The sequence below is a fragment of the Carcharodon carcharias genome, chromosome 10, assembly GCF_017639515.1.
Source record: "Carcharodon carcharias isolate sCarCar2 chromosome 10, sCarCar2.pri, whole genome shotgun sequence".
Classification (NCBI taxonomy): domain Eukaryota; kingdom Metazoa; phylum Chordata; class Chondrichthyes; order Lamniformes; family Lamnidae; genus Carcharodon; species Carcharodon carcharias.
The window spans coordinates 56,451,726-56,474,934 of NC_054476.1; the positions used below are offsets into that span (position 1 = coordinate 56,451,726).

Sequence of the window (23,209 nt, forward strand, 5' to 3'; positions counted from 1 at the left end):
CTGTAATTTTCTGTTACTCTTCCTGCCTTCCAATTACATTGATTTCAAATTAACTCTTCAGGAGTAATAGATTTTAATCAATGTCATTTTGAAGATATTAAATAAGAGGTATGGCTCACTGAACATTATATATCAGTTTATTTCTGTGCTGCTCACAGGCCAGCCTTTCAGATCTCCTTCAATAACATGCGTCCTTAGTATACCAAAACCAAACAAGAAAACAAAACATCTAGCTGTGGTTTCCACCTCCTGATAGTTCTCCAGTGATTTCTGCCGCAAAGGATGAACATGTGGACATCAAGTGAAGATAAGATCAAAGCCTAAGTTGAATTTCAGTTTCAGCAAGGCTGTATCTGCAGTGTAATGGGGAGATTCAGATCTGGCTTGCTTTGGTCTGTTACTTAATCGATTTCCATATGCTTTGCTCAAAAGTAGGTCCTTGGGCTCATTATCTGCTGCTGCTCCTCCATCCTAAGCCATATTTCTTGGCAGTTTTTGTCAGTGGTCGTTCACCATATCTTTCCACTCTCATGCTCAGGGTGAGGAGGCAGGTCCCAAGTCTACCCCAGCTGCAATGGGAATTGAACCTATGCTGTTGGCATTATTCTGAACCACATGCTTGCCATCCAGCCAATTGATCTAACTGGCTCCCATTTAACTGATTATTAAAGTATTTTTTTTATGCTGCGCACAGTTTGCTACTTATATATTGGACACATTGTATTATTTTCCTCTATATTTTTGACTTCTGATTGTTGCAATACAAGTTAGGAGATAACTAAGTTGATGTGGAGAGGGGGTTTGATCTTTTAGAATATTCCCTTCATGAATTGGATGAGAATGAACAATTCACCAGAGCGAGCATGCGAGCTGGTTCACCAACTTTTCAACTTACAGCTTGTAGGTCTGCTTTCCTGCATGTATTCCATGTGTGGAGAGCCTGAACTAATGAAGGCGAGTGTCCAGTCTGGGAAGATTCAATCAAGGTAGCCCTCCACGTGACCAGCCCAGTGTCCTTACTCCATGATGCGAACATAGCCTTGAATGTGCAGAATCAGAAAATTGATGTGTAAATGTATTTGTGCTATGCTTAGAATTGTGTGCCATGACTTTGTAAAACAGGACAATGAGCTGATTCAATGCCCCACTACCACTCTGGGGTCTTGACATAAATAAATCCAAACTGAAAGTTTCCTCTCCCTGGGCTATAAAAATTCTACATGAAAGGCTAGTGGGAGAAATGGAAATATCTCGCTAGTGTAGATTGGATTCAATGTACCTTCAGTCCTCTTCATATCTCTCCCCACTTTCATAAGTCTCTTGCAAACTTAATCTTGTCAATCATGCATTTGGTCATCTCCCTTAAATGACTTAATTGGGAGAGATAGTGTCATTGTGGTAATGTTACTGGATGTAACCCAGAGGCCCAGGTTAATGCTGTGGAGTTAAGTGTTCAGATCCCACCCGGCAACAGGTGGAATTTAAGTTCAGTTAATTATACCTGGAATTGAAAGCTAGTTTCAGTAATGGTGACCATAAAACTATCGTTGATTCTGGATCACCAACATCCATTGGGGAAAGAAATCTGCCATCCTTACCTGGTCAGGCCAACATGAGACTCCAGGTCCACAACAATGTGGCTGACTCTTAAGTGCTCTCAAGAGCAATTAGGGGTGGGTAATAAATGTTGGGTTGCAAATCTCACATCCCATGAAAAAGTATAAAAAACAATGCTCACAGAATGTACAAAATCATGAAATGCCAGATTTTCTGCCCTTAAGTCTCAATCTGAAGGTCGAGTGACTATTGCGCAGCACTGAATTCCCTGACATTACCAAATACAAAAATAGAATTCTCACAATGCAGTATAACCTGCTTAGGGCCATTTCAAGTTTTCATGGTCCTGGCCGTGAAAAGAAAAAAATGCCTGCATTTAGAAATGGGCTAAAAGGTCCTTTTGTGTGCTTGTTTTGGTGTCCTGCTATAACTTTCCTGTTTTCATTGTAGTAACTGTCAGTATTTTTCATCAAGACCATAGATTGGTTAGGGGGAGGAGGGAGAGGCATTTTAATTTGAGTAAGTACAACAACTTGCATTAGAAATAGCACCTAAAATGTAGAAAAGTGCTCCAAAGCACTTTACAGAAGCATAAGGAAAACATTGGAAAAGGTCATGAAGACCTGCTATGTTTGGCTTGTTAGGATAATGGATCCTGTGGAGCTAACACTGTTGTACCTTTCTTGCATCTGATTGTCAAATTCTGTCAAAGTTCAGTTCCACCTAGGAACTGAGTCCCACGCAGTTTGAAGTTCTCATTTTGTCTGAGGAGCAGAATTAATAAGAGTGCTGAGTCCTAACTCTCATCTGGATAGTTTTAAATAAAGTTTTATATGTGTTATATTTACAAATGAAAAAAACTGAGCAGATTTTTGTTCATTTTGTTTATAATTTTAATAACGAGAATAAAAACTCAACTAAACTGTGTATTTCACACCAGAAAAATAAAATAGTCCTTTACAACATTGTAGACAAGTTCTCTTTATATATTTGTCATTCTGCATAGTCATTGAACCTATGTGTGATGACATCACTCTGAGATACTCGATAGTCCAATCCCAAGCAACAAGTGTTCAATTAGCCTACTAGTTCTCCCGAATAAGGGTGTTTTAAAATTTCTGTCTTATTAATGAGTAACCTGAACGCTTTAACATTTTCGCCCAATTTCACCACTGGGAACCACAGAAAAAAATACTTCAGAATATCTTGTAATAGATCTGCTTAACAATGCATCATACTTATAGTCTTATTTCTTTAACAAATGTAGATCAAGTTTGTTATTGGAAAACTAGCTTCTTCGTAACTATGGACAGAATCCGCCGATGTGTAAAATGACATGCGGTGACGTTGGGCGTGTGTGCCATCGTCACCACGCATCATTCTGACCTTCAGTTCAGTGGGCGTGCACCAGAATCTGCTGCACACCCTCTGAACTGTCAAAGGCCTGATAAGGCCAGTAATTAACTAATTAAAGTTATTGTCAGGGCTGCCCATCCATCCTTAAAGTTGGTGGGCAGGCGAAGAACCTAGGCGGCCTTCACATTTTTCATGAAACCTCATCCATGGGTGTTTATTAATTAAATAAAAAGTTTTATGAAAATTCATCAACATGTCCCAGCTCATATGACAATGTTATACGAGGGGACAAGTCTGAGTAATTTTATTTTCTATTTTTTCCAATGTTTTTATTATTAAATGAATCTCCCTGAGGCAACTCCATGCCTCCGAGATTTCTGCGCTCTTTCACGCGCATGCAATTCTCCCTCCTCCCTCCACCCACACAGGTAGCACTGAGCACTTCTGGGTGCGCGTCACACTTGGTGGGGGGGGGCCTTAATTGGCCCATAAAATGGCAGCACGCAGCCGACGATCAGCTCCCCGCTCCTGATTGGTCCACCTAACGGGAAGAAAATTCCCCCCTATTTCTATTTTGCAGGCCGTTTTGACATACGGGGGGGATGTCTTCAAGTAACAATGGGAGGGGTTTACATGGTGCAGCAACTTCAAATCTCATGTCCAAAAACCATGATGACTTTGTTTAGAGAGCCAAAGTAACACTTCAATTGTCCCATCAACCAGACCATGATTTCTGTTCCAGCAATACCAATTCTCAAAAAACAGCCCATCAAAATGATAGCCATGAACAATCAGATAATCTACTATTATGGTGCCAATTGTTTAAATGACTAGCAAGATCTACACTTTTGTTGGCAAATAATCAGAGAATATCTCTTGGGAGAGTTTCTTTCTCCTTTTTGCAGTTTTCAGATGTTGCTAGCACAAAGGAAGATGGTTGTGGTTGTTGAAGGTGAGTCATCTCAGCTCCAGGACATCACTGCAGGAGTCCCTCAGGGTAGTGTCCTCAGCCCAACCATCTTCAGCTGCTTCATCAATGACCTTCCTTCCATCATAAGGTCAGAAGTGGGGATGTTCGCTGATGATTGCACAATGTTCAGCACCATTTGCGATTCCTCAGAAACTGAAGCAGTCCATGTTCAAATGTATCAAGACCTGCACAATATCCAGGCTTGGGCTGACAAGTGGCAAGTAACATTCACACCACACAACTGCCAAGCAATGACAATCTCCAACAAGAGAGAATCTAACCATTGCCCCTTGATCTCCAACGGCATTACCATCACTGAATCCCCTGTTATCAAATTCCTGGGGGTTACCATTGACCAGAAACTGAACTGGAGTAGCCATATAAATACTGTGGCTACAAGAGTAGGTCAGAGGCTAGGAATCGAGCGACAAGTAATTCAACACCTGACTCCCTAAAGCCTGTCTACCATCTACAAGGAACAAGTCAGTCGTGTGATGGAATACTCCCCACATGCCTGGATGAATGCAGCTCTCACAACACTCAAGAAACTTGACACCATCCAGGACAAAGCAGCCCCTTGATTAGCACAACATCTACAAACATTCACTCCCTCCACCACTGATGCGCAGCAGCAGTGTGTACCATCTACAAGATGCACTGCAGGAATTCACCAAGCAACTTTAGACAGCACCTTCCAGACCCATGACCACTACCATCAAGAAGTCTAGAAGCTGATAGATGAGAACACCACCACCTGAAAGTTCCCCTCCAAGTCACTCACCATCCTTATTATTGCTGTTCCTTCACTGTCACTGGGTCAAAATCCTGGAACTCCCTACCTAATAGCACTGTGGGTGTACCTACACCACCTGGACTGCAGTGGTTCAAGAAGGCAGCTCACCACCGCCTTCTCAAGGGCAACTAGGGATGGGCAATAAATGCTGGCCAAGCCAGCGAAACCCACTCCCGTGAATGAATAAAAAAAACTTTTAAAAATATTATGCACTTGTGCAGAGCTATTTTGTTGGTCTGAAGTTAGCTTTAAGCCAATTTTGTGCGCATGCTAGGACAAAACCATTGACAGACTCAAGATACCTCTTATTAACCTTTGGCATACACTCTTTCAGAAGTTAGCATAGTAAAATTACAGAAAATAATTTCCACATTGTGACAAAAATAAAACAATTCATGAGTAAAGAATTACCTAGGAAAGTTTGTCCTGGAGACAATATAAATAATAGTTACCTGAGAGTGATCACAACAGTTTTAACATGCAAATACGCTGCCCATGCAATTAGTTGCACCACAACCATGGGCCCTCCTCCAGGGAAAATATATTTCTAATTCACATTGAAGCCAAGCTCCCAATTTAAAACAGTTTTGATGCTTTTGTGTAATGTAAAATGGTAATGGAGAAGTTTTAGATGGTTTACATCTCCCAGACTCTGGACCATGCACACAGGAGATCAAAATTTGCAGATGATATGACGATTGGAAATGTTAACTGTGATGGGGATAGTCATGAACTTGAAAAGGACATAGACATGTTGGTGGATTGGGCAGACAAGTGGCAGATGAAGTTCAATGCAGAGAAGTGTGAGGTGATTCGTTTTGGCAGGAAAGATATGGTGAGACAGTATATAATAAAGGGAGAGCCTCTAAAGGGGTGCAGGAACAGAGGAATCTTGGTGTATACATACATAAGTCATTGAAGATGTCAGGGCATGTTGAGAGAGCAATTAATAAAACATGAAGTGTCTTAGGTTTTATTAATAGGGGTATTGAGTACAAGAGTAAGGGGGTCATGTTGAACTTGTATAAGACACTAGTTAGGTCTCATCTGGAGTACTGCATCCAGTTCTGGATGCCATACTTGAGGAAGGATGTGAAGCATTGGAGAAAGTATGGAGGAGATTCACAAGAATGATTCCAGGGATAAAGAACTGTGGCTGTGAGGATAGATTGGAGAGGTTGGGACTGTTTTCCCTGGAGAAAAGAAGGCTAAGAGGAGACTTGATAGAGGTATTCAAGGTCCTGATGGGTATGAACAGGGTAAACAGTGAGAAACTGTTCCCACTCAGAATATCAAGAACTAGAGGGGACAGACTCAAAATAAGGAGTAAATGTGATGTGAGGAATTGTTTTTTCACCTAGAGGGTGGTTGGAGTCTGGAACAAACTCCCTGAAAGAGTGGTGGAGGCAGTTTCAATCAAGGTGTTCAAAAGGGAATTGGATTCCTGCCTGGAAAGAGAGAACGTGCAAGATTACAGGGATAAGGCATGGGAGTGGGATGAGGTGGAATGCGCTTTCAGAGAGCCAGTGCAGACTCAATGGGTTGAATGGCCTCCTTCTGCATTGTAAAGATACTGTGGTACTGTGAAATGCAAGTTGACTCCTTGACTAGCGTTTCTTGTGTAGGTGTTAGGCTCTAGGCAGTCTGAAAGATGGGCCTTCACATGCTCATATAATTTCCTCAGTTACACTTCATTGGCTGTAAAGTTCTTTGGATGTCCTGAGGTTGTGTAAACTGCAATATAGATGTAACTCTTTCAAGACTTTCTGTGCTCCCTGCAACCATCATTGACAGTTTCACCATGCACCTGCCCTAGTACTTGTCTTGAGGTGCATTCTCTTATTTTACCAGTATATAAAATTCTAACTTGAGCAAATTATTGGCTGTATATTAATAGAGGGTGTTCAAATGATTTATATGTAAAATAATGAACTCCTGAAATTGAGTTTCACACTGGGAATCTGTAATCAAGAGATTACAATGATCGATAAGTATAGATTAGTGGATCCTTGGGTGTGATTTACAAGGCTGTAACCTAATTAAGTGGTTTGTATGGATCATGATATAAGGATCCCTGAGACTAAGTTACAGACTGGAATCTAATTAGGTGAATCAGTCCAACTCTGAAAAAAAAATTGTAACAGCTATCCGGCATTTTCATGGGGTCAAGTAAAAAGAACACACGCCAGAGGTGATTCTCAATTTCACCTTGCTCCATTGGCATTGGAAAATGAGGCAGTTAGCAGCTGAATTATTATTTTTTTAAATCACCCGCCCCTTGGAAAACTGATGCTCAGTCAGTGCAATTTTTGAGCAAGCCTGTAGTGGCCAACCAGCATTCCCACCTGAACCAGGTAAAAGTCTATTTGAAGATGAAATTATGTCCTCTGCAGGCACCACCAAAATACTGCTGCTGGCAGCTCAGTGGGTTCCCCTCTTCACATCCTCTTTCTTCTGGATTTTTGTTACCAGGTACCCAGAATAATGCTCATTAACAATGTACATTAAATAAAATGTCTGTTGTGCGGATAGAGTAGCTTTATAATAAGTTGGCACAATGGGGTAGACATTGACACTTCACCTCTGTGACCCGAGTTCAAATCTAGCCTTGGATTCTCGGATAAATATTTTTTCTAAAGCCCACAAAACTACCAATCAGCCAGCAAAAAGCAAAGGGTGCTAATAATTAATGGCCCACAAATTAAAGTCAGCACCACAGTTACCGCTATGCTCAAAACCCAATTGCAGTAATGGACAGCTATTTGTATGCAAGTCAAGCATCTGTTGCATTCATTCTGAGTTTCCAAGTCAGAGCAAGGGGTCTGCTGTTTCCTTCTTTAGAATTGACTATATTAAATGGTAGCAAATCATATACAACAGTCCAGTACCATCATGCAGCTGAAATATGGAATTTGATGAGAGATCTATTTTAAGTACTATGAACTATAAATGAATCTCAAAACCTATGGCAATTCTTTTAGGTAACCTGTTATGGGATATCTGATAGATGGAGCTTATCCAAAGCCTAAAAGATTCAAGTTTAATTTTTTAAAACAACCCATGAATGAATTATCGCTAGTCCTATTCTAATTACTGTATGTTAATTACAGTAACATAATTACATGTTTATGCTGTTATACTATGAAATTCTTTTGCCAGCTATTTTAATAATCATGAACCATTTACTTTAAATGAAATGACCCTCCGTTAAATACGTAACAGGTAGAGGAATTTCCTGTGAACACAACTCTGCTGTATCACTGCATGGTAGGTCACCTAGTTAGTTTTCATAATTCCCCTACAGTTGATGCAGAGACCATTGCAGCTTTCAAAAAAACATTGGATATATCTTTGCTTCAAATAGGTAAGATCATGGGAGAGATTGGAACAGCAGAATTAATTTTAAGCAGCTCCAGTAAAGACCGGACACAATGAGCCAAATGACCTCCTTCTAAGCTGCAAACTACTTTGTTCCTATTTAATGAGTTATCAGTCTCAATTATACCATGCTGAGGAAGCCAGGCTGTTGTTTCACATTTCCTAGTGGAATGTTAATGAGCAGAATTGGTAGAGGTATGAGTGTCAGGATGGGAGCAGGTTGTGTTTTTGGGGAATGGGGCATGAATAATATATTCATTAAAAAAACATGGTTACTGAATGGTAGCAGATGGTTTCTATTGGTCTCCAGTTTCTAGAAACAGTTCCAGTTTATAATATTACTCATTGCCTTCCATGGCTATTTTATAACACTATGGAAGAAAATGCATTAAGCTATCCTGTTTCAGTGGAATATATAGTGGGATAGATGATATTAACAGCGTTTCTCTGCAATGAAACTTTGACCATTGCTAGGTTGGACCAACCGTTCAGTGATATTTGAGATGTAGCCCAGTGTAAGGAAGGGGAAGCCAATGGAGTGAGTCCATAGCAATTTCATGTACTGAAGATCTGAACACACATTTGGGATTATATAAAGAATGCTGTCTGCTGCCGTTGACCCATAATACTTGACCTGGTGGTGCTTAATACGATGTTTTGTTCCTTACAGATAAATTGAATGCTGAGAGCTGGATATGTTTCTTATCCAAAAATCACATTTCCTTCTATTTGAAATGCCTGATTGAAAAAGAAAAAAAAATGAGATGACTCAGCAGCAGTAATTATCAAGCTCAACTTTAAATGCATCAAGATTGTAGGGGAAAGGAAAAACTAATGAACTCCAATGTTGTGCCCCTAGAACAAAGTGTGTTTGCAAGAGAGAGTGTTGGACCAAAGCAAGTGGAAATAAAATTCAATGTTTATCATGCAATATAAAGCATGATATTTTATCAGGTCATTAACTATACCTCAGTAAGGGAAGCAAGGATTTGATATTGAAATTCATGTAACCATTTATTCCACTGCAAATTTAACCAGAAAAATAACAAATAAATCAAAGGGCTGCATGTTAAAGCCGTATGTCCATTCACTTCATTTTATATTTAAGTAAAAGTATTTTTTTCTCCTTGGATAACGTTAAGAACACAGTTTTGATTTGGAGACTCTAGGATCCCATAACATGCTCTCTGTACTTTCCCATCAATACTTAACAGAGACATCATCAATCTGGGCTAGACAGTGACTGAGCAATCATCATAGCTGTTTTTTTATTTGTGTCCCTCACCTAATAATGGATGAGCTAAAGCAAATGCTGAGGCCAAGTGATCCTGAGAAGGGAAAAAGGAGAGGAACTGGGTTGACAGAAATGGGTGATACAAAAAAAATCAAAAAACTGGATTAAGAATTTCTCTGCTTGCTGCTGGTAGGGATATTATAAATGAAGTTGTGAATATCTCTTTTTTTAACAAGTGAACATGCTTAAGGTTTTGTCAGGAACACCAAAAAGTGAAAATCTTCACAAAGAAATTTCTGATGTTGCTATACATTGGGTAATAATTGCTCTGGTCACAATGTTAGTTACCGGTTCCACTAAATGGCCCGAATAACTTAAAAAAAATAGAAAAAATACAGAGTGCTTCCATTGGCTTCTATTAGTCAGTCACTCACTTATAAATATGATAGATTTTACGTTAAAGGTGAAAGGAAAAAACTGAGTGTTGGGAATCTGGGTGAAAAAAACAGTAAATACTGGAAGTAAACAACAGAGCAGTCAGCAACTTAACAAGAAAAGATAGCTTAATATTTTGATTGGAGACTATTCAGCTCAACGATAGTTCTTATTTCTGATGGAAATACTCCATCCAAAATATTAATCTATTTTTCAGATGCTGACAGACTTGTATATTTCCAGTCATTTCTGTCTTTAGTCTGTTCCTTATGCTTTCAATGTACCAGTATAACATTATCAAAGAAGTTCTCAAATTAGTACTTGTCTAAGAAATTCAGACACTGATGGTAATTTTAACTTTTGTAGGTAGTGTAAAATGGAGAACATCAGATTGATTGTGGGGCAGCCTATTCAATTTTCCCTCATAATTAAAATTCTCCAGCCCTGGTAACAAACTTATAAATTACCTCCGTACCCTCTCTAGTATTGGGGAGACCCCTATAACAGGCAACCAATCCAATATCACCCATTTTGCACTGTCGTCAAACACCAGCTAGGTCACACCCAGAATACTTTTTTAAAATTTATTGTTCATCGCTAATTACCCTTGAGCAGGTGGTGGTGAGCCACTGTCTTGAATTGCTGCAGTCCATGTGATGTAGGCACATCCACAGTGCTGCTAGGGAGCGAGTTCCAGGATTTTGACCCAGTGACAGTGAAGGAACGGCGGCGATATAGTTCCAAATCAGGAGGGTTGGCTGTTTACAGTTCTGATCACCACATTACAGGAAGGATGCAATTGCATTAGAGAGGATACAGAGGTAATTTGTAAGGACGTTTTCAGAATTGGAGAATTTTAATTATGTGTAAAGTTTGGATGGACTGCCCTATAGGAATAATTTAAGGAAAAGGAATGAGGCAGTATGAATTTCCATGCGTTGAGGATTTAAACAGTCAGAATCATGCAAGGAATGCTGGCTGTTCATCTGACCTGCAGTGCTTGAAAATGTCACTTAATGCAAAATTAGGAAACCTAGAATTTTCCAACTGTCTCATCTCTTAAATCTTTGGATAAATAGTTAATTTTAAGTATATTTATGTTGTGGTGCTTGCAGATGCAGAGTCATGTGACATAGTATGAAACCATCAGCCTCCAAAATAATTTTTGAGCAAACTAGAACAGTTTTACATCATAAAACCTAACACAATTCTAGCATAATTACAATATATTTTTAATCATAGAATCCTAGAAATCTACAGCACAGAAGGAGGCCATTTAGCCCATTGTGTGCATGCCAGCTATAAGATGCGATTTCTCCCTAAATCTCGCCACCTCTTTATCTGTCTTTCCTCCTCTAAGATGCTTCTTAAAACTTTCCCCTTTACCAAGCTTATGGTTATCTGCTCTCATGTCCCCTTTATGTAGGTCAGTGTCAATTTTATTTTGACACCTATGGGAAATGTCGTGACATTTTTTATTGAATTAAAAGTGCGATAGAAATGCAATTTGTTGTTAATATTCATAAACTCTAGAAATTTACAGGCACAGAAGGAGGCTGTTCGGCCTGTCATATCGGTGCCAGTCAAAAAAGAGCTGTCCATCCTAATCCTGCTTTCCAGTTCTTGGTCCATACCTTGTAGACTACAGCAGTGCATATCCAGGTCTTTTTAAAAATGTAACTGAGGGTTTCTGCTTTAACAACTCTTTCAGGCAGTGAGTTTCAGATCTCCTCCAAGCCTCTGGGGAAAGCAATTTTCCTCAATTCCCCTCTAATCCTTCAAGCAATGATTTTAAATCTATGCCACCTGGTTTTTGACCTCTGTGCTAAGGGAAACACGACTTTTCTATCCACTCTATCTAGGCCTACAATATAATACATCTCAAATAAGTCTCCCCTCAACCACCTCTGTTCCAAGGAAAATAACCCCAGCCTATCCAATCTTTCCTCCTAGTTAAAATTCTCCAATCCTAGCAACATCCTCATAAATCACCTCCATAGCCTGCCTAGTGTGATCACATCATTTTTGTAATGCAGTGGCCAGACTTGTACGCAGTACTTTAGCTGTGGCCTGACTATTGTTTTATACAGTTCTAACGTAACCTCCCTGCTCTTATATTCTACATCTCATCTAATAAAGGAAATAAAGGTGTCTCTTTAGCCACCTACCTGTCCTGCAATGATCAGGAAGCTGTGGACATGCACACTAAGGTCCCTCTGTTCTTTACACTTACTGGTATTGAGAAAATATGTGGTCATATCAAAGTTCGATTCTTGGATGAAGCATGGAATCTTGTTGGTATGGAACTGTGAAGTTCAATTGGTATTGAACTGTGAATGTTTAGTGCCCATATTTATTTAAGGAAAGATGGAAAATATTACATGAAACGAAATTTGAAGCTGTAAAGGGGTTTTGTGTACAAAAACATCCCCAATTGCTGGGGTTAGAAATAATAATGCTGGACTGAGAGGCCCCTGTGCTTTCTGGCACATATTGTCGATTTTTCCAATGCTCATCCTTGGCAATAGCCTCTTATGCCAAGGCATGTTCTTCACACTAATGTCTTGCTTTTAATGTCCATCTTTGAATCTTCATGCCATTGCTTACCTTGTGTTTTTCAATCAATGAATTTGCAAGTCTTTCAATCAATCTTCTTTTCGGCAATCAGAATGCACTCTCATACCAATCAAACCACTAATGCATGATATACTGATTAATAGATTATAGCAAGCTAAATGTTGTTCACAAAAGCAGAACCTGGTTGAATACATTTTATTACATTCAGTAACACTTTGTTATATGTATAAGAATTTAACTTATAAAAAGGTTATATATTGGCAGCATAGATGCTATTCTATATGTGTAATTCTTTTTCCTCCGACAGTGCAAAGGCAAATGATCTGTACCACTGGATTTCTGTTGCTTACTTTGTTTTGCTAGTTTGCATGTTCAACTTATTTCTTTTTGTTATGTTTGCCAGCCTCTTGCAGTCCGATTGAAATCCTTAAGCTCTTCATCATCAATAGCTTTGCGATGTAGCCCTGATTCAATCAGTGAGCTACGAATCCTCTTCAAGGGCCTTTCAGCTGCTTCTTTTAATTTCCTAGCATCAAATCGAGGTCTAAAGAGCAGAAGAGGCAGACGGCTACTGAACACTGGAGATGCCTGTTGGATTTGTTTGGATTTGTCTAGACTTGACTCCTGTTCACTTTTTGTCTGCTCTTTAGCAGCAAACATTTGAAATAGAACAGCATCCCACATCTTATTAGCTCGTGATCCTTTTGCCCTTTGAGACGCTGATATCCTATCCTCTGTTTTGTCTAGGTTCTGCCCTTGTGATTCTGACTCTGATAGCTCTGATTCTGGCTCTGGGAACTTTGGTGGCTCTTCTTCCACTACCATATGCTTCTTGAGACGAGCCCAACCACTGACCTTGTTTGTAGGAAGTTTAGCTCTCTCTAGGGACTTCAGCTGAGGTTCTGTTTTAGGAAATGACTTAGCACCTTCTTGGTTAGTTGGCTCAACAACAGTTTCAGATGGCCTGGATTCAGTTTCTGCCTTGTTTTTCTGTGTATTGGTCATCTCTGTATGATGAGTATCTATTTTAACAGTACCAATGTCAACTGTGATAGCATCATTTTCAATAGTTAAGGTATTGGCAACCTTTTTATTAAGAGTTTCTTGAAACACTTCATTTCTAAGAGCATTTGTTCCTGATGGGTCGTAGGTGGGAGTCTTTGCCCTTGGCACTTCGTAAGTGGGAGTCTTTGCCCTTGGCACTTCGTAAGTGGGAGTCTTTGCCCTTGGCGCTTCATGGGTGGGAGTCTTTGCCCTTGGCACTTCGTAGGTGGGAGTCTTTGCCCTTGGCACTTCGTAAGTGGGAGTCTTTGTCCTTGGCGCTTCGTAGGTGGGAGTCTTTGCTCTTGGGGTGTTGTGAAAGGCTTCCTGATGAGCTTCATTGGTAGGTGTCTTTACTCTGTAAGTTTCAAACACAGGAACTGCAGCACTAGTCACATCAGTATTGGGGCCATTAGCAATATGAGCTTCATGAACAGGAGCTTTAAATTTAATAGATTCAACTGTGGATACACTTGCTATAGGGACCTCAGTGCCAGGCCATGATCTTTGTGTATAAAAACTTGGAGAAAACCGTGGTGGTATTGTGATTTTGGGCAATTCTTGTGATTTGATAGCTGTTTGGATACTTGGAATGGAGAATGTCTTTTCAGGAACAATGGGCTGTGGCAGTTTTCTGAAAGCTTGGTTCTGAGGTTCAGCTGGTGACTGTGGGGTACTGATCTCTATTTTAGGGAGAATCTCAATTTTGCCCTTGTAGAACGATTTATGTGTAGGATATGGACTTGCGACATGTGCATGGGTTACTATTGCAGGATCTTGTCTATAAAGTGGCAAAGCTAATCCTGGTATTTTATAATTTTGAAGGGATCGTGGAGATCGAGAACGGTGTTCTAGGTCAGGGCTAGCTTCGCTAACAGGAGACAGACTAGAGCGGAAAGGTTTAGATAAATGAAGGTGAGACTTATCTGATGCATCCACAGGCTGTAAATATGTTTGTGCAGCCTTCCGCTTCGCAGCCCTCTTCAATATTTTTTGTAACTTGATGTTGTCCTTGTCGGGTTTTGGTGCCAGAGGTGGTGGTGGCTTTGGGCTAGGTGATGCATAGTAACTGGTAGCTGGTAGAGGTGTTACAGCCATTAGCATTTTAATTCCCTGAAATGAAATGAAATGAAAATTTCAATTCCATTGCTTGTTTTATTTTTCTAACCAAACTCGTTGACATTAAGTATTATTGCGAATTCAGTTCAATTTCTTAGAAAAAGAGCCCGATTTCAGAATGAATACTCTCTGATTAGCCATGATCTAACTGAATGGCAGAAGAGGCTTGATGGGCAGAATGTGCTTCACTTGTTTCTGAGTTTAGTTACTTCAGGGAGATCTTTTAGCATGAAACTTTACAAATTCAGGTGCTAATCCTATCAGTCATTCAGATCCAGCAGCCTCGTGTAAGTTATGAATCTGTTCTCAGCCAAGATCCAATAATATTCTATAAGGAAGGGAAAGAGGTGCAACTGATATCTAGCCCCACCAGCCTACCACTGACTTACCATAGGTGTGATTAACTACTGTTGTGGAATAGTCCACTTGGGCCAGGAATTTCTGGTCTCACCCACGGGCAGGATAAAAAATTCCTGGCCCAAGAACCAGCCAAGGCTGTTATTTGGACATGTTTTTGCAGCAGGACTGACCATTTATGTCTCACCATAGTCTAAGTCCTGGGCTGAAGAGAAAATGTTAAGTGAAGGAAAGTGATGGTCTAAATGGAGGGCACAACATATTTTTAAATGGAAAATACTACATCCTTTAAGAGGATGGTACTTTTAGCTAATATAGCCCTTGATCTGTGTATGAAGAAATACGAGGGGAAACTAAGCATGAATACCTCCTGGAGAAGAGAAGGCTTTAAATGATACAGCTGTTTAACTTAAGTGGAGTCACCCTAGTTGCAGTGTGTGTGGTGGTTGACATGCCGAGCCAGGTTTTGGAGTGTGGCAACTGTCAGTTGAATTAATTTTCTCCACAGTCGGCTTGTATGTAAGGCGAGCTGTGAGCAGGAAGGATCATTACTTCTAACCTTATAATAATTTAGAGGAGTAGTTCTGAACAGCGTGCAAAGTCAGCAATTCTTTCCCCCTCCCCAGAGTTCAAACAGAATCGGATACAATTACACCATGCTTGCCAGAAAAACAGCACAGACTGCATGTCAGCAAACTGCAATATTACTAATTTAAGTAGAGGGAAGCTGCAGCTTATTGATCATTGGTGCAGTGAAATGCTTCTTAATGGGATTTCAGTAATCACTGGTGAGGCCTCAACTGGAGTACTGTGTCCAATTTTGGATGCCTAATTTTATGAAGAATGTCAAGGTCTGGTGAAACGAATAACTAGGGCTATAGAGAGGACTTTAAACTAAATAGAGAGGGGAGGGTTCAGGAGAGGGGATATGTAGACTTACAAAGCAAAAGGATATGGCAGCATTGCAGGGCAACTATTTAGGTAATGATACCCAGAGTGTGAAAGGAAGGGACAGAGTTTAAAAACATAGAAAAACAACAGCAAATAGGGTCAAAAGGGGTAAAAAGGCAAAATCAATGGCTCTTTACTTAAATACACGTAGTATTCGGAGCAAAATAAATGAATTAACACACAAGTAGAAATTAATAGGTATGATCTTACAGCCATTACAGAGACATGGTTACAAGGATATCAAAGCTGGGAACTAAATATTCAGGGGTATATGACTTTTTGAAAGGACAGGTAGGAAGGAAAGAGTGGTGGAGTAGCCTTGTTAATATGAGATGGAATAAGTACAATAGCAAGAAGTGATCTTGGATCAGAAGATGTAGAATCCATATGGATGGAGGTAAGAAATAAGAACGGAAAGACAACACTGGTGGGAGTGGTCTATAGGTCCCCTCACAGTAGCTATACTGTAAGACAGAAAATAAATAAAGAGATAATGAAGGCATGTAAAAAGGCAGTCCATTAATCATGGGTGAGTTTAATCTTCATGTAGATTGGGAAAATCAAATTGGCAGAGGTAGCCACGAGCAAGAATCCTTATATTGTATTCAGCACAGTTTCCTAGAACAATATATGTCGTGGATCCAATCAGACTATTTTGGATCTGATAATGTGTAATGAGGCAACTTTAATAAGTGATCTCAGAGTAAAGGATCCCCTAGGAAACAGTGACCATAACATGGCAGAATTTAGCATTCAGTTTGATAGTGAGAAGCTTGGGTCGGAAACAACTGTGCTAAACTTAAATAAAGGTAATTACAAAGGAATGAGGGCAGAGTTGGCTGGAATGGACTGGAAGAGGGGTTTTGCAGAAAAGATGGTTGATGAACAATGGCAGACATTTAAGAAAATAGTTCATGACTCACAACAAAGATATATCCCAGTGAGTAAGAAGGATTCTAGGAAGAGGATAAACCAACCATGGAACCAGCCAAGGAAGTTAAGAACAGTATCAAAATGAAAGAAAAAACATACAATGTGGTAAAGATATGTGGTAAGACAGAGGACCGGGAAAGTTTTAAAACCAAAAAAAATAAAGAGGGAGAAAATAAACTTGAGGGTAAACTGGTAAGTAATATAAAAATGGAAACTAAGAACTTCTTTAAGTATATAAAAAGACAGAGGCCAAAGCCAATATAGGTCCCTTAGAGAATGAGGGTGAGGAAATAATAGTGGGGAACCAGGAAATGGCAAAGGAGTTGAATAAATACTTTGCATCTGTCTTCATGGTTGAAGACACTAATAGCATTCCAAAAATACTAAATAATCAAGGGGCAAAAGGGGGAGTTGGGTGAAATGAATACAATAACTATCACTAGAGAAAAAGTACTAGGGAAACTAATGGGGATAAGGACCGATAAGTTCCCTGGACCTGATGGGTTTCATTCGAGGATATTGAAGAAAATAGCAATACAAATAGTGGATGCACCGGTAGTAATCTTCCAAGAATCCTTAGATTCCAGAGGATTGGAAAACTGCCAGTGTAACACTCTTATTCAAAACGGGAAGGAGACGTAAAAAAGACATAATATAATCGAGCAGAGTCAGCATGGCTTCATGAAAGGGAAATCAGGCCTGACAAATTTATTAGAATTCTTTGAGGAGGTAACAAGCTGGGTAGAGAAAGGGGAACCAGTAGATGTAACGTATTTGGATTTCCAAAAGGCATTCAATAAGGTACCACACATAAGGCTACTTAATAAGATAAAAGCCCATAGTGTTGGGGGTAGTATATTAGTATGGATAGAGGATTGGCTAACTAATAGAAGACAGAGTTGGGATAAGGGGGGCATTTTCAGGATGGCAACCTGTAAGTAGTGGAGTGCCACAGGGATCAGAGCTGGGGCCACAATAATTTACAATGTATATAAATGACTTGAGTGAGGGAAATGACTGTACTGTCGCCAAGTTTGTGGATGACACAAAATAGGTGGGAAGGCAAGTGGTGAGGATGACACAAAGGGACTACAGAAGGATAAAGACAGGTTAAATGAATGGGCAAAAACTTGGCAGATGGAATATAATGTGGGAAAATGTGAGATTATGCAGTTTGGCAGGAAGAATAGAGGAGCTGAATATTATTTAAACGGAGAAAGACTGCAGAAAGCTGCAGCACAGAGGAATTTGGGGGTCCTCGTACATGAATCACAAAAAGCTAGCATACAAGTTCAGCAGTTACTAGGGAAGGCAAATGGAATTTTGGCCTTTATTTCAAAATAGGCAAATCTTGCTAAAACTCTACAAGGCACCAGTTAGATCACACCTGGAATACTGGGAAAGTTTTGGTTCCTTGTCTAAGGAAAGATATACTGGCATTGGAGGCAGTCCAGAGAAGGTTCATTGGGTTGATCCTGGGTATGGAGGGAATTTCTTATGAGGATAAGTTGGGCTTGTGCTCATTGAAACTGAGAAGAATTGAAAAGCGACCTTATTAAAACATATAAATTTCTTAGGGGGCTTGACAGGGAAGATGCTGAGAGGTAATTTCCCCTTGTGGGAGAGTCTAGGACCAAAGGGTATAATCTCAGAATAATGGGTCGCCCAGTTGAGACAGAGATGAGGAGGAATATCTTCTCTCAGAGGGTAGTTAATCTGTGGAATCTTCCACAGTGGGCTGTAGAATCTGGCTCATTCAGTATATACAAGGCTGAGATAGACAGATTTTTAATCAGTAAGGGAATCAAGGGTTAGGGGAAAAGGCAGGAATGTGGAATTGAGGATTATCAGATCAGCCATGGTCTAAGGCCTTGGCCAAGGTGCAGGGGGATCTACCATGATGATAAAACTGATAAAGGACTTAAGTTATGTAGCAAAACTAGAGAATCTATGATTTTTCTCCTTGGAGCAGAGAGGGTTACGGGGGAATTTAATCAAAGTGTTCAAGATTCTGAGCAGTTTTTACAGGGTAAATAAGGGGAAACAATTTCCCCTGCCAGGGAGTCAATAATCAAAGGGTGCAAATTTAAGAGAATTTGCAAGAGAACAAGAGGATAGATATGAGAGTTTTTAACACAGCAAGTTATGATCAGGAAGTCTCTGTCTGAAAGTGTGGTGGAAGCATATTCAATATGAACTTTCAAAGGTCTACTGGGTATTAAAGGAAATGTTTGCAGGGCTGCAGGAAAGTAAGATTAATTGGATAGCTCTTTCAAAGAGCTTACGCATCCTTAATGGACCAAGTGGCCTCTGTGTACTGTATAGTTTTATGATGCAGCATCAGTGCTTCATGTAAAATGTTTTCAAACTGTCACCATACAGAACACCACAGGTTCTGGCTAACAAGGTAGAAAGAAAGCTTTGCATTTATAACAGATCTCATCGCATCCCAAAAGTCCCTCATGTACAATTAATTCCTTTGAGGTACAACAACTGTTGCTATGCAGCCAAAAGTTACAGCCATTTTTGTATGGCAAAATCTTATAAACATCAATGAGTTAATTTTTTTCTGAGTTTTTTTGTTTGAAAGAATTGAACACCCGAGCTGCCATGCACACTAGTGCAGAAGGTCATGATCTTTACAGGCTGGAGTTACGATGCATCATTGGGACAAAATAAGGGAAACTTTACTTTGTATCTGGGCCTATTATACATGACTTAGGAATGTTTATGCTGACTTTGGGTGGCCAGAAGAGAAAAAAAAGTTCCATCAGCTAACACCAATGTCATTCATCTTGATTAGTAGATAACAAAGATTGATCAAAAACATAATATGCAATATATAACTAATTTCCCTTTCTTTCATTCTCAGCTGAAGTTGAACATTATAATAAAGAATATTGAAGAACTGGAGCCAACATGTGGACCAAGAGCTGTCAAACTTATTAATTTTATATTATTTTTTGTTTATCTATAAACCAGTTATTCTTGCTTATATCATCATTGCTATGTCTTTCCCTCTGATACTGCAGTAGTTTAGCCCAGTATATCTATTTGAAAAATAGAACAAATTCTCTAAAGGATTGTGCAGAGACACATGTTAAAGACAAGGATAGAGTAACCCTAGTTCAATAGATCTTTCTTATTCCAGTTCAGTACAGTTAAGGCTCCCCACTTGGATAAACCAAGAGCATTGTTTTCCTACTGGTAACCAGATAAGTACCTGCTGGTTATAAGATGGGGGTAGAAAACCCAATTAGTACATCAATTTCTGCCATAGAACAGTAGGACTCTATAAACAAGCACATGTGCCATAAGAAGCTTTAATCTAGTGAGAATGCTCACTAAACAGTTGAGTCTTTTTTGACCTTAGAAGTTTGAAAATGTCTACGCAGCAGGACTATTTTAAATCTGTCATCACATGAGCCAGTATATCAATGCAATGAATGCAAAGCTTGAGCAGCATTGGAATACCTCCATTTCACTCGCTTGCCTAAGTGCATGTTGGAATACTTCACACCCACCCACTTTCGTTTACATGCTTTGCGTTAGTACAATTTGTCCAGGACGACTGGCTTACTGGCATCAGAATATCCATAATAGGCAGTCCCTTCCTTCAGTCCTCCGCAGTGCATGCAAAACTTGGACAAACAATATGTATTTTAAAGCAATTCAGTGGCCCAGAGTATTCTTCAATTTGCATAATCCTCAGATAATTGTTTTAGTGAATTTGTTATCCTTTAACCCTTTCTCACCCGCATGAATTAGATCTAGCTTTGAGCAAATTGTTCTCATGAGAACCTATATTTCATAGGGTCATTACAGCACAGAAGGTGTCCATTTGGCCTATCGAGTCTGTGCTGTGTGTAGTTTCCTGAATAAAATGGGAGTAATTAAACTTGGATCTGAGCAAACTGAGAAATAAATAATGAGCACAATATTAAGAAAGCACTCACAGCAATCAGCTGACGTGATTCTGAGAGGATAAGAATAAAAATGGTTTACTAGAGTACCTGTCACAACCCAGAGGATCCACAGAGGTACCTACCTGATGAAAGGTTTTGGTCTAATTTGAAAAATATGTTGAGAAATGGGAGCTGGCATCTAAAAATTTGTTACACTATTGCCAATGGAATAATATGTACATATGGGAAAACAGGCAAAAAGCAAAATAATTGTAAATTCATATGCCATTTATGAGGTTTGATTCATAGTTTTGATCTTGTGTCCTTCTCTCAGTTCACAATCATCATTGTTTTATTGCCCATTTGTAAATATGAGCTGGGTTTCAATAAATAGCAGACGGCACCAATTATGACTCAGTTATATTACAGTTTTCATTGGGGAATGGTTTTGACTTTGTATCAATGTATACTGTATTGTGTAATTTAGTTGTGAAATTGCCTAAATTGAAAACCAGATCATCCTGTATGAATGAGGAAGATCATTCAGCTTATCCCAGCTCATCACGATAAAAAGAACCAAGCTTCCACCATTATAGAGTCAAGGTATCTCTTATGACTTTTGTTCTCTTTACCACTGTACCTGAAAATCTATTCCACATGTTGATTACACTTTCTGTGAAGAACCTACTTATATTAGTCTTAAATGTGCCTTTCAAAAACTTGAATCTCTGCTACCTTGTCTTGTTATAGTTTAATTTGTAGTTTTGCTCCAGATTTAACTTTTCATGTCCACTTATTAACACACACGACTCTTTTTCAAGTCCCTTCTTAGTTATCTCTTTTCCAGGCTGAATAGCTCAAGAATCGACAGTCTTTCTTCATAATTGTTTTAGGCTGCATTGTCCAATGAGTTGCCTGGAAGCTTTAAAAATTTCATTATGATATTGCTGAGTAATGCTGAGCTAGCAGTATATGAAAAGCCTGCAACCCTATGTCAATTTAAACAGCTGCCAATTTATTAATGACTTAGAGGAACCGAGAGCCATTTATCCAAGTTTGCTGATGACACTGTTGGGTGGCACAATTAGGTAGATGGACGCAGAAGGTTGCAGAGGGATATTGAGAGATTAATTGCAGAATTGCTAAAAGTTAGATACATGCAAAACAAAAGGCTAATGGAATGTTGGCCTTTATTTCAAGGAATATAAAAGGGCAGGATTTATACACAGTTGTATAAAGCTCTGGTTAGATACTGTATTCAGTTGCGACACTATACCTCAGGAATCATTTATTGGCTTTAGAAGGGGTGCAGTGCCGAATCACTGGAATGGGACGCCTTAAAGGGGTTCAGTTATGAGGGCAGGTTGCCTGGACCAGACTTGTATTTTGGGTATAGAAGATTAAGAGATGATATAATTGATTAGCTTTAAAATGATTAAAGGATTTGACAGGGTATGTGGAAAGAAATTATTCCCCCTGGTGGAGAAGTTCAAAACAAGGGAGCATAATCATAATATTAGAGCTGGGCTGTTCATGGAGGACATCAGAAAACACTTCATCACACAAGGGTAGTGAAAACCTGGAAAACTCTCCTTCAAAAAGTTATTGATGTTTGGTCAATAGAAACATTCAAAACTGAGGTATAGTTTTTTGTTTGGTGAGTTTACTAAGGGGAAAAGTGGGGGAGAAATTAGTTTGTGCAGTTGCTAAGCAGGCTTACATCAATCCCACGGAGGCAGGCAGTGCTGCCTTGTGGCAGTTTTCATTGATATCATGCCCCTGGGAATTCAGTGTAAGTCTGCCTAAGTAGTGCTACATAAACTAATTTCTCCCTATGGACTAAAGTTGAGTAAATGGAATTGTGATACAGATCAGCTATAATTGAATTGAATGGAGGAACAGGCATGATTAGCTGATTACTCTTGTTCCTATAAGTCTCAATCTGATGATGTTGGTATAACTCCACTGCTGTGTGACATGATCATATTTGGCCATATGTCCACATGTTAAGTAGCTTGCCAATGTCAATTGTCTAGTTAGACATGAGATGCTCCAGGATAACTGGAAGCCATGCAGTAATACTCCAGCCAGTTTCTTTGGTAAGAAAAGCAAGAGAAAACATTGCCTAAAATCTGGAGATTTGCTGCTTTAACATTTAATTGCAATGCAGTATTCTGTTTAATATGAAACTGAGCTTGTATTGTTGTTTACTACAATCGTGCACAAAATAAGATGTCTGTTTGTAAATCCAATTTCTTTTTTCCAATAACTATTGACATTTTTATTAAATGTAATGTTTGACCTAATGTGCTGTAGGTCTGCTCTCTCATTTACAATCAAACTGTCTCACCTTGCACCGAATGGAATTTGCACAATGGAGTCACCTTATTAAAAATTTAGTTACAGGTTCTGCTGAGGACCCAGTAGCACCTACTTGGTATATGGTGAATAAGGCATCATGTAAATAGGGTTGTTAGACCATATCCTGGAATCTTTCTTAAAGATGTGCAAAAGCGGATGATTAACTGTGCATTCACATTATTCAATTTGGATACTTGTCTGGTCTAAATTGGTTTGGAAAGAATTTTTTTTATAACCTGACT

General features: G+C 39.3%; 1 protein-coding gene across 2 annotated transcripts in view; it reads left to right on the top strand.

Moving 5' to 3' along the window:
• The window catches only part of lsp1a (lymphocyte specific protein 1 a), a 378,182-nt gene extending 355,270 nt beyond the window's left edge, over positions 1-22,912 (top strand). For both annotated transcript variants that reach the window (XM_041197226.1, XM_041197227.1), the window contains exon 14: positions 19,574-22,912. In XM_041197226.1, the coding sequence (XP_041053160.1) occupies positions 19,574-19,605 (32 nt within the window). In that variant the 3' untranslated portion in view covers positions 19,606-22,912. The remainder of the gene's footprint in view (positions 1-19,573) is intronic.
• The last annotated feature ends 297 nt before the right edge of the window (positions 22,913-23,209 follow it).